This window comes from Myxocyprinus asiaticus, chromosome 24 (assembly GCF_019703515.2).
Source record: "Myxocyprinus asiaticus isolate MX2 ecotype Aquarium Trade chromosome 24, UBuf_Myxa_2, whole genome shotgun sequence".
NCBI lineage: Eukaryota > Metazoa > Chordata > Actinopteri > Cypriniformes > Catostomidae > Myxocyprinus > Myxocyprinus asiaticus.
Window position 1 is genome coordinate 45,054,242 of NC_059367.1, and position 13,428 is coordinate 45,067,669.

Below are 13,428 nucleotides of genomic sequence, written 5' to 3' on the forward strand. Positions count from 1 at the left end.
TAATTCTGTGGAGGCAAGGCATAGATCTACTGGGGTCAGAGACAAATAATAAAATATCATCTGCGTAAAGCAAGAGTTTATGCGCCATACCTCCCGCCACCACCCCTGGAAAATCGCGGTTGCTAATGAGTCCAGGGCAAGACAGAACAATAATGGGGAAAGAGGGCAACCCTGCCGGGTGCCCCTATCCAGAGTAAAATAATCTGAAATTAATCCATTTGTTTGTACTGTCGCTACTGGGTGTCTATAAAGTAACTTAATCCATCCAATAAACGTACTCCCGAACCCGTATATTTCCAAAACCTTAAAAAGATAATCCTATTCTGCCATATCAAATGCCTTTTCGGCGTCAAGTGAGATGGCAGCGACCGGATATTGTTCATTCGCTACTGACCACATGATATTGATGAGACACCTAATGTTATCAGAAGAGCTACGGCCTCGAATAAACCCCACCTGATCTATATGTATAAGAGATATCATAACTTTACTTAATCGATTAGCCAGAATTTTTGACAACATATTTACATCTAACTGGATCAGGGAAATTGGATGGTAACTTTTACACTCGCTTGGATCTTTGTTCTTTTTAAGAATCAGACTGATCCGGGCTTGTGTCATGGTTGGCAGAAGCTTTCCATTCTTTAATGATTCAGTATAAACTTCTAGCAAAAGTGGAGCCAGTTCTGTAGCATAAGATATGAAAAACTCAGCAGCAAAGCCGTCAGGCCCCAGAGCCTTGCCTGTAGGTAAGGCCTTAATAACCTCGCCAAGCTCCTCCAAGGTTATCTCAGAATCAAGATAATTTTTTCGCTCAGTTGTCAATTTAGTGGTTCCACAAAGTTTCTAATATCTTCATCAGTAGACGAAGACGTGGAACTAAAGAGATCAAAGTAGAATTCTTTAAAAGCATTATTAATATCAATGGCCGAGGTAAATATTTCACCACCAGCAGATTTCACTGAGGGAAAGGTAGAAAAAGACTCTCTCTGCTTTATATATCTAGCCAAAAGTTTTCCTGCTTTGTCCCCCGACTCAAAGTATGACTGTCTTGCCCTGAATAGCCAAAACTCCACTTTCTGAGACAAAATATTATTATATCTGTATTTCAATTGAGTCAATTCTCTGAGGCCATCGGATGACAAATGGTGCTTCAGCTCTGCTTCGGCATTTTTAATATTTCCTTCCAACTCCACAAGTTCTCGTGCTTTGGATTTTTTGGTGAATGAGGCATACTTTATGATCCGACCCCTAAGAACTGCCTTAAGTGCCTCCCAAGCCACGCCCAAAGTGGATACTGAGGACCAATTGGTCTCCATATAAACATTGATTTCAGTCTTTAACATTTGTTGGAATTCAGGATTTTGCAAAAGGGACACATTAAGGCGGCAACTATATGATTACTTTTTCTCCTTATGTGGCACCACCTCTAAACTCACCAGGGCGTGATCTGAGACTAAGATATTTCCAACTGAGCAATCCACAACAGATGAAATGAGGGACTTTGATATAAAAAAAAAAATCTATTCTAGAATAAATCTTATGGACTAAAAAAAAAATTTATAGTCCCTACCAGATGGGTTCAAAAGTCTCCAAATGTCTGTAAGACCAAGATTTTTACACATCCTGTGAAGTGTCAGTGTTGCTCTAGGGGGCTTACACACTTTTGCTTCACTATGATCAAGGACTGAGTCCATCAAAAGATTAAAGTCTCCTCCCAATATTATATCATGAGGGGTGCCAGCAGCTTGCAACATCCCTTCAAGATCTATAAAAAATCCCTGATCATCAGCATTAGGTGCGTAAATATTAGCCAAAATCAACCGTTGCCCCTGAATTTCAGCTAAAACAATAATTACTCTTCCTAATTTATCTTTAATCTGTTTGAGACATTTTAATTGTAGATGTTTATTTACCAATATAATGACTCCCTTGCTCTTACTTGAGCCAGCACTAAAGAAAACATGCCCACCCCATATCTTCCCAAATTTTTCCGCTTCCTGCTAGGAAAGGTGTGTTTCTTGAAGAAACACTATGTCAAATTTCTTACATTTAAGAAAAGAAATAACCTTCCTTCTTTTTATGGGGTAGCCCAACCCATTCACATTCCATGTGGAGAGAGATAGTACACTCATATTAACAACTGACATATTGATATAATAAAAAAACTGTGTCAAAAACAAAATTATACAGACCACATTCCCCATTAGTGAAAAAATCAAACCCCGAACTTCCCCCCGAACAAAACAAACAGAAAAAAGAAAAACGTGCGCATTAACCCCGTGCACGAGAGCACCAACCGGCGACAATCCCTCTAAACTCAAAAGGTCCATGAACGCCCACAAGCCCACACGACAACTTTGCCATCGGATTGCACAATTTTGCCTCACAAATTTGTGAAACAAAATTACATAACAGAAAATACTTTGTAAAATAACTCCCAGTCAAAAGGAAGAATGAACACAAAGAACATGTAGATTAATTCACAGAACTGTTTTAAAGGTGTGATCCTCCACAAAACAAATTTCAGCTGATATAAAATCATTCAGTTTCATGGATAGACAAACGAATGTTCAGTGAGCCAGCTGTTATGAGTTCAGTGGATGACGTAATGATTCCAGTGTCCTGTAAACGGAAAAAGCTTCAGCCGCTTGGCGGAGCCAACACATAAAGAAACAAAACCGACATCCCGTTTCCCCGGATGGTCAAGTCAATTCACTCGGAGGCTGCATAAAAGTATATACCAATAACTTACTCAATCAGTCAACTTTATAAAAGACATCCTTTGTGTGAGCATGTAGATATTTTGCGGTCATCCGTAGTGTCCACTCTCAAACTGGCCGGGAACTTCCATGCAAAAGTAATCTTCCGTCAATGCAAAAGCTTCTTTAAGGAAAGTGTTATTCACAAAACAAACTCCAGCTGCTAGGCGGAGCCAACGCAAAAAGAAACCAAAATGACGCCCAGCTTCCTCAAAAGCCAGAGTCGACCCACTCACATGAGAAACATCCAATGGTTTACTCACCCATTGATTCAATAAAAGACATTGCCTGATTGGGACATGTAAATACTTTGCGACCGTCCTTCGTTTCTATTCTGAGTTTGGCCGGGAACATCAATGCAAAAGTGATCTTACGCTGATGCAAGAGTTTCTTGCATTCCCTGAACCGATCACGTTTCTCTCTTGTCAAACTCGCAGAAAATATTATGATTCCTCCAAGAAAGCTTTCCTTTGCTCCTCGCCTGGCGCAACACGAGATCTTTATCGGATGACCTCAGAAATTTGGCCAGAATCGATCGGGGCCTATCTCCCTCAGCAGATCTCCGAGCAGGGACTCTGTGAGCTCGCTCGATTTCCAGCTTGTGGCCTGTTATGTCGAGCAGACTCGGGAAAAACTTGTCTAGGAATTTCACCATATCTCTGCCCTCCTCATGCTCAGGAATTCCAACAATTCTGACGTTATTCCTGCGGCTTCTATTCTCAAGATCTTCAAGCTTTTTAAGAATACGTTCCAGATCAACTTTGGTCGCAGACGGATTAGCGGATAATTCCCTCTCCGAAGACTCTGTTGGGCCTCATGTATTCAGATAGAAGACAAAGGCAGGCCTAACACAGTCGTAAAACCTAACTCAGGCCCCCACATACCAGGTCATAAATTATACTGATAAAAATCGCGCCAAAATCAAACAAAGGGAGTCCAAAACAGACTACAAATCCCATGAAGCCTTGCTCACTAAAGGATCGAACTCTCAACTCCTATTGGATGAGGCACACGACAGAACGCACCTCAACCATGACATCATCAGGAGTAGAAATACCTCTGAAATGCTTCCGGGATTTGATTCCAGCAACTTTGCTCGCCGTGTGTAGATGCAGCTCATCGCTGCTCTCAGGTGCAGCCTCGTGGCACAAGGAAGTAACGTCCGACTTGAAACTGTGGCCATACAATCTCCATCTCGCTGGACGAGTTGAGATTACTCTGTGTTCCACCGAACACTAACGGATCCGAAGGAGACCGCCGAGCAATCCGCATCTTCATCCGTTTGCCTACAGAAGTGAAGAGATAAAAGATTTCTCTTCCATCTTCAATCAAGTCGATGTTGCTAATTTCTCCGCCAGCCCACCGAGAATCAGCAGCCGTACCGCCCACCGACAGAGCGAGGAAACGGCCTCCCGTCATTACCCAAGCCTCGAGGAACCGAGTCTGAGTTAAAGGACGGATGAACACACATTCTGCATCCTCATGCGATTCAAGTAAGAGATTTACGTCTGGGCAGAGATAGAATATTATAGTGTGTTATTCTTGTGTACCGAGGTTATTGCTTGTACAGTTTATGGACCGCCATGTCCGCTCATTATTAATACTCAGGGTATTAATTATCACAAATTTGATTTGCTGTATTGTGGTCCAACCACATTGGGCTGTTGTGCATTTCCGCCATCGCGGGTGAGACCGGCAAACTGAGTGATAAACTAACAGCTGCTTTCTCTCCCACGATCGCGAAATCGGCTTTGGGGCCGATTAATTCTCTCTCTCTCTCTCATACTAACCACACACACACACACACACACGCGACCGCTCACAAACATTCTGGCACACATTTTTGGCTAGTAGATAGCTTTTTGATAAAGCTCAGCTTTGTCCCTAAGCTATCGTACAAGCGGATACACGCGGTAACTGGTAGACGCCATTGACTGGTTTCTCTCCGCCCACATTCACGGCCATATTCTCTGGCCAGAAGTCTCATGTGACATAATCTCCACGAGAGTCACGTCCGCCACACACACACACACACACACACACTCGCTGTCACACACACACACACCCTCATGCGTTATAGGATTATTTTGATTTCCATATCTAATCATATCACTGTTTAGTTTGTAGTTGGAAGTTGGAAGTTTATTGACTGCATTGTATTCATTATTAATTGATATTACTGCATAAGTAAACGTTATATTACAAAGAGAAGTGTTTTGGTTTGTTTTGCATACATCTGTGTCATGCTGATGGGAAGTCAGTGCTCGGATTCAAGCCTTCATTCATTGTTTTTTCCCCAAAAATCGATATTCTTTGGATGTCAATTTTCCTAAGAAAACAATCTAATATTGAGACTGTTATACTATCTGGTTATTAGTCCCTGATTCCAGGGTGGTGCCCCGTCAATGTTGATCCTTATTAATATTCTATTGATTTTTGATAATTGATAATTATCTTTGACGATTGTTGATTCTGAAGGATCAATAAGCTAGTGTTAATTTTAATTAATGTATCATAGATGTTAGTGATTGGTGATTATCTTTGATAATTGTTGATTTAAAGGATTAAAAATGCTAACATTGATTCTCATCAATGTTCTATTGATTTTAATAATTAATAATTATCTTTGATAATTATTAATTATTGCTAATAACCAAACCCACTCCTAAACGTAGCGCACTACATTTACTGGAGCCCCATATGAGGTTTTAATGAGTTAGATTCAATTAATTAATTTACATATTAATTAATAACTAAAGAAATAATTATTAATTATTTCTGATAGTAACACTGATCTAAACAACCAGTAAAGCCATACAACTCCAAATAATCGATTCGTTTCTCAGCATCTGAACTCTTGTAACTAACTCAGAGAATTTAATTTCCATCGCCGTAATCGATCGACGTATTACAGCGAGATCCTCCAAGTCAGCAAGAACCTTCGTCATCATCACCGATATGTTGGACAACTGACGCTGGATCTCCTCTCCCGCCGCGCCATCCAAATCGAGTCCCTGGTCTGTAGGCCTGTCGGGGCTTTCATCCTGAACACGTAAGTGTCTTTTAATGTCTCCAGAGCCCGATAATTTTGACTTCTTTGCCATGTTTTACCTCAAAGAACAAATGTGTAACTGGGTGTATTGAATTTCACCAGAGTATAACATGAGAATAATAAGTGTGCAGAGCTTGTCGTACACACGTCTGCTTCTTGCATGGTGTCATGTGACCTCCAAAGGAAGCCATTTTTTTTTTCTCCCCTTTTCTTCTCAATTTGGAATGCCCAATTCCCAATGTGCTCTAATTCCTCGTGGTGGTGTAGTGACTTGCCTCAATCCAGGTGGCGGAGGTCAAATCTCAGTTGCCTCTGTGTCTGAGACAGCCAAACCATGCATTTTATCACGAGGTTTGTCGAGCGTGTTACCACAGAGAATAGCGTGAAGCATCCATGCACAACTCACCATGCGCCCCACCGAGAGCAAGAACCACATTATAGCGACCACGAGGAGGTTAACCCAATGTGACTCTACCCACCCTAGTAACCGGGCCAACTGGTTGCTTAGGAAGCCAGACTGGAGTCACTCAGCACACCCTGGATTTGAACTTGCGACTCCAGGTGTGGTAGTCAGCGTCTTTACTTGTTGAGCTACCCAGGCCCCCTACATGGTTTCCATTATCTGGGGTACGTTTCCAGTACAACAACATAACTCACTGTTGAACCACCATAGAATGATGCATCGTTAGAGAAGCTAACTAGCTAGTCACGACTGTTTCCCAAAACCATAGTAACTATATCGCACATCCATCGTTCGAACCACGTTAGTTCAACAATGTAGAGGTGTCATTAATGATGTTACGCAGGGGGGTTGAGTAATAACTTCTGCAGAGATCGAATGGATATAAAATTATAACAGCTCATATGCACTACCGGTCAAAAGTTTTGAAACACTTACTCATTCTTTATTATAATTTTTTTCACATTTTAGAATAATAGTAAAGTCATCAAAACTATGGAATAACATAAATGGAACTATGGGAATTATTTTGTGACTAAACAAAATCCAAAATAAATCAAAACTGTGTTATATTTTAGCATCTTCAAAGTGGTCACCCTTTGCCTAGAATTTTCAGACATGTACTCTTGACCCTGGGATGCTTTTTAAACAGTATTGAAGGAGTTCCCATCTATGCTGGGCACTTATTGGCTGCTTTTCTTTATTATTTGGTCCAAGTCATCAATTTCAAAACTTTTTATTTTTATTTTTATAAAATTTTAGTTTTATAATAAATTAATATGGTGGCACAATTATATTTTTGTCTACAAAACTAATTTCAAACATTTAAGCATACGCTTTTAAATCAAAAGATTTTTAAGATCATGAGAAACATTTCAGTCAAGTGTTTCAAAACTTTTGACCGGTAGTGTACATGGTCAGAAAGCCTTTTATTGTGAGACAGCTGTTTAAGACACGAAATAAACCTTTACATTTATATGCATTTTGTAAGTGGCATACTCTTTGCTCCAGTATACAAGTGGTTTGGTCAGTAAGCAGTTCCATAGCAACGTTATTTCCCCACGACGCTGCTGTTAATAATGAACATGGCATCTGAGGACTACTTCGCTATTTTCTGTTCTCTGTTGTTTCGCTTTATTTTCACATGTCCCTCTGTTGCTGGTGTGTTTGTTTTCATCGTGACCTGTCACAGCAATAGTGGGATGTCCTCTTACCTCACTTTACCACACTTGAACACATACATATGTGCACTCTTCAAAAACCAAGAACGCCACTATTATTCTTGACACAATGAGAGATATAGAATGAAATATATGGTGCTTCTCAAACAGAAAGCTGCAGCCTCGTTAGGCTGAATATCTCGACTGCCACATAATCAAGCACCGTCGAAGGCCATCTCAATTGTGAGGACACTTGGAAGGCAGCCTCGTTTTGCAGCCTTCGTTTGGCATATTTTGGAGGATGCATTGGGTGTATTCTTCGTGGCCTTCAATTACCCACAATCCTTTGCACATGCCCCAAATTATTTTTAAAGAAAAAAAAAATGCAAGTAGTTTTGACAATACAACAAATTAGAAGATACAAAGCACAACAAAAAATAAAAAATAAAAATAAAAAAAAATTAATAAAAGGGCAATTGCATACATTTGAAAAGCTTAGGGTTCATATTTCATATTTTAAAGGGTTTAAATGTAAATTCTAAGATCAGTGTTGCAAAATGTATTATATACAGGCTTTGGAGTGACTCTAGCTTTGTGAATAAAACATTTTGCTAAAATAATTAAGGGATTAAGGACATATTTCTTGTTTTCTGAAGTATATGCGTTTTCTAAACAAAGTAAAATATCAATGGTTCTAAGCTTATGGTTCGCCATATGCACTTACTAGACTCATCTCATTCTAGCGCTAAATGCTGAGGAGGAGTCTAGCCTACAGCCTCCGAATGACTAGCCTAGGAAGGACACAGCCTTACTAGGCTCCAGCCTTCCGTTTGAGAAGCACCCATATATGGAGTGAAAGATACAGACTGGGTCTGGCAAATGGGGCTCTGGTGAAGCTGTGTGGTGTTGCATGGCAACAAACATATGATTTTCAACATGCTTTTCAGTGACAGAGAAGTTAAAACCCTTCAAGATCTGAATTTAAAATCAAAATATAATATCCCATTTGATGACCAAAAATACTCTATCATTTTTTAACATGTGTTTTGAGTTAGTGCTTTTCTAATACACTGGGAATTCATCCAGAAGTTTAACATATAGAAATGAGCACATAATAGGTGATACTTGTGACTTGGTGCATCACAGTTGCATGTCAGATCAAAATGTGATGCAATGTCATCCCTTCAATATTAACTACCATAATAATGTCATTAATAAATTAAATAAGTATGATTATGAATCATATGGAATGAAATACAAACCTTTATTGTTTTGCAGTGATGACCCACCATCACATACACTACAACAGTCAAGTAACTAAAGTTTACTATGTAAAGATTTTCTCAATACACAATATATAGCCATGATAATATAATGATAATATGTATATATCCTTTATTTAAATCCTCAGACAATTCTCAAGAGAGGCTTACTTCTCATTTCTCCCAAGCCACAGCATGAAAACTGAAAAAACAGCATGAAAACAGCCTATTTTAAAACCAAAACCCATTAACAGATGAATACAGTAATTTGATAATCAAATTAAGCTGTGCCCTATTACTGTCACAAATCACTGATGAATCGACCATGTTTAGCTAGTTAATTTAGAATGATTAGTAGCCACCAAGGTGTTTCTATCCATCCCTCAGGTACATCAGTAGCAGGTGTATTAATAACTCTCCTAATAAAACAGTATTTATGCGTTGTTTCAAATACTCAGCAATGGTGGCTTTACAAAGTATTCTATAGCTTGAGCACAGAAGGTGACGCAGAAGTCAGGCAGTGTACATAAATGCCTACAAAAGGACAACGTTCACCCCACTTGACTCTCTATCTGATGACGACATCATAAGAATAGATCCTTGAGAGGGCCACAAGAAGAAACTATGCCTTAAGTCCAGCAATGCAGTTCTTAGCTGCACTGTTATAATGCTGTGGGAAGTTTTAAGGAGGTGTTGGTGATGGCCTTTGGCTTAGCAAATCTTCGGTCAGCAAGCTGTGACAGCAATAACACCTTTGCTTTTACAGCTTATGAACACCACGCTGACTTTCCCCAAAACGCCTCAAGAAATCCAGCGGGCCAATCAACAGTTCCATAATATTGCCAACATCCCCAGAGTGATTAGCATCATCCATGGCACCCTTATCCCAGTGGTAAGTCCCGTGGTGAATGAGTCCTTGTACATTTGCAGGAAGGGGTATCCAGCCATTAATGTTCAAGTAGTGTGTGATCACCTGGGGGTCTTCACTGACATTGTGGCAAAATGGCCTGGAAGCACACATGACTCTTTTAAGTGGGCCAATTCAGCAATTTGGTGACAGCTGGCTGTTGGGAGACAGTGGATATCCTCTTCACCCATACCTCTTGACACCTGTGCAGCATCAAGCAACCATTGCAGAGGAAAGGTGCAATCAGGCCCATGGAAGGACACGCTCTGTAGTGGAGAGGGCTATAGATGTGTGGAAACAACGTTTTCCCTGCATCAGCAAGTCCAGTGGCGGCCTGAAGCTGAACTCCTCCAAAACCTGTGCTGTTGTAGTGGCTACTGCAATTCTCCACAACATTACAGTCAGGGAACATGTTCAACTTCCTGAGAAGGAAGAGGGGGTTCATGCTGGTGCTGATGATGATGCTGCTGCTTATGATGATCCTCTGAACTGACATAAAGGCAGAATGCATCCTGCAGGAGCAGAAGTCAGAGAACATTTAATTCAGAATACAACAAATTATTATTTAAATATATATATATATATATATATATATATATATATATATATATATATATATATATTGTATTTTCTATTATTTCATCTGACTGACATAACTTGTGTTAATAAACATTTTGTGTAATTGCCTAACCCCCCCCCCCCCCCGCAAACATTAATTGAAAGACTACTACATACAAGAAGCCTACTGTACATTTGTTATCTATAACAAAGCCTATTGAGAATATTCCATATTCTATTATATTCTACTTCTGTGAACATGACACAATAAACCAAAACCACTTACACAGACATGTAATCCCATACAGAAATCAGATATATGGCCATGTACATATTTCTACAATTATTGTTTATTTATTTGGGCATATTGGCTATATATCTTTACACTGTGATTTGGGAAATTATGTTTTACATACAGTTTATTAAAGTGTAATATTTTGGAATATGTGAATGAATGAATTTTACACTTCCATAGCGCTTTTCTGACACTAAACTCAAAATACTGCAGATATGTTGCATATAATGTATGTATAGTACAGTACAGATACATTTTTATATTGGTGAAAACCATTAACATGCATATTGTGTTTTACATATATTGCCATATGTGAAATTTCTCTTTGGGAATGTTGTAACAAAGATATTCGCTTGTAAATAATAAAATAACTCACCTTTTCTATGTGGAAATGAAGCCAATCCTGCATTCCAAACAGCATGAATAATGCCTTCAGAGGGCACTTCGAAGGGAGAACATTTGTGACAGTCATGCTGGAAGATTGTGTCAAACTGCATGTCAATAAAAATAACTTAAAATGTGAATTATGTGATATTTGAGCCCCACAACTTTAAGCCTTCCAAAGCTCACAAAGTGGAATGTTCGTTGGAACTACAGTCAAAGAGTTGAACTATGTTGGTAACGATGAAACTTACGACCGTATTTCACTAACGATACTTTTGGGAAAGCACCCCTGAGCAGTACAAGACTTGGTGACTTTTCCTCCACTTGCCATCTGAACATACAAAAAAAATTATTGGGCATGATTTTATAAGTCTAAGTGGTCAAAAAAGTGACAACTTTTGTCTTCGCTGTCAAAATTGAAAGACCATAACACAAAACAAAATCTGTCAAATATAATAAATAAATCAGCCACAATGCAGAAAACAAACACACAGAAATGAGACTAGAAAACATGCAGAGTGCAAAAGACACACACACACACACACGCACATAGGGTTGTTTAACTATATAAGTGAGGACATCTCATAGATGTCAATTGATTTCATAGAGGCTAATGATATTTTCTATTCCCTAACCCTACCCCTAAACCTAACCCTCACAGAAACCTGTGCACATCAGTAGATTTAAAGCTAAACATGATTTGGCCAATTTATGAGCCTTTTTTACTAGTACACACACACAAATAAATAAATGGGTGAGAATAAAACTGCCGGGAGGCAGAACACACAACATAACACACACACACACACACACACACACACACACACACACACATATACACACAAAGAAATAAATGGGTGAGACTAACACAGCCAGAAGGGTGAACACAGAACACACACACTCATGCACACACACTCAAAGAACAAAGATCAAAAAACAAATTCTGTGTGACCCCATTGAACGAAAGTATACCTTTTCCACTGTGGAAAAGTTCATGCTTAGATGCAGGTTCCTCACCTTCCAGACAAACACAGCCTTGCTCACAGTTCGTTCTGTAGCAGCACCATAATAAAACGCTTTAATGTTCATGAGACCCTGCAGCCGTCTACTGGCTATTATTGTAACGACATGATTTTCAAGTCATGCTATTTATATTTTGTTTACCAGATGGCAGCAATCTGCCTCCGATATGTCACATTCTCATATTTTCTTAATGTTTTATTTTATAGAAGTGTGTTTTTCTGTACTAAAGTTTCATAAATTTGCTCATTTGCATATGCAGATAATGGTAAAATTGAGACATTTACTTGTAAATAAGATCAAAATAGCATAAAATTCCAAAAGAAGTGCATCATTTTATTGTTAATACTTCAGGGAAGAAGAAATGGAATCATTGTTTAATAAAAAAAAAAAAAGTCTCTTTAGTCTCTTACTTGAGATTGTAAAACTGCATGCAGTAAATATAGTTAAAATAAAAGTATCAGCAAAATGTTGTTTTAAATAATTTTAGAGTACAAACTAGAATAAGGAAAATCCTGTTTTACATTAGATTAACTCTTTAACATAAAAATTATATTATGGCTGCTTTTGTTATATAGTTTGATATATAGTTATGATGTATAGGAAAGCCTTTGATAAACACTCACTGAGCACTTTATTATGAACACCTAATAAAGTTGCCGACGTGGTCTTCTGCTGTTGTAGCCCATCCGCCTCAAGGTTTGACGTGTTGTGCATTCTGAGATGCTATTCTGCTCACTACAATTGTACGGAGGGGTTATCTGAGTTACCGTAGCCTTTCTGACAGCTCGAACCAATCTGGGCAGTGTTTCCCCAAAGCATCATAAGCCTAAGTAGATCGTAGAAACCATTAGCCATTGGTCTCTGCGATCAACTTAAGTTTGCAATGCTTTTGGGAAACGCTGCCCTGGCCATTCTCCGTTGACCTCTTTCATCAACAAGGAATTTCTGTGCGCAGAACTGCCCCTCACTGGATATTTTTTTGTTTGTGGCTCCATTCTGAGTAAATTCTAGAGGCTGTTGTATGTGAAAATCAGCAGTTACAGAAATACTCAAACCAGCCCATCTGGCACCAACAATCATGCCACGGTCCAAATCACTGAGATCAAATTTTTCCCATTCTGATGGTTGATGTTTACATTAACTGAAGCTCCTGACTCATATCTGCATGATTTTATGCATTGTACTGCTGCCACACGATTGGCTGATTAGATAATCACATGGATAAGTAGGTGTACAGGTGTTCCTTATAAAATGGTCATGAGTGTATCGTTGTAAGGGATTAAAGTGCATTCGGCTGTTGTTTTCAGGCTGGAGTTGTCTCAGGTGGAGGTGGAAATGGGTCACTTCCTTGAGCTGCGTCAGGAGCTTCAGCTGGAGGAGAAGAACATCCAATCTCAAGACAATAAGAAAGAGAAGCTCAGAATCCAGCATGAGAAGATTATTATCAAAGGACGACAACACAAAGCACAACATGAAAAAATGTAAGAGCTTCATGTGAAATGTTTCTGATAATGGCAAAAAGCTTTTGTGACACCCACTGATGTTTACCTGGAGCAAAAAGAATA

At 39.1% G+C, this 13,428-nt stretch overlaps 1 protein-coding gene across 1 annotated transcript in view; it reads left to right on the top strand.

The window, feature by feature from the left end:
• cfap74 (cilia and flagella associated protein 74) overlaps positions 1–13,428 on the top strand; it is a 123,305-nt gene that overhangs the window by 8,343 nt on the left and 101,534 nt on the right. The window contains exon 6 of the mRNA XM_051652871.1: positions 13,171–13,344. Within this exon, the coding sequence (XP_051508831.1) occupies positions 13,171–13,344 (174 nt within the window). The remainder of the gene's footprint in view (positions 1–13,170; positions 13,345–13,428) is intronic.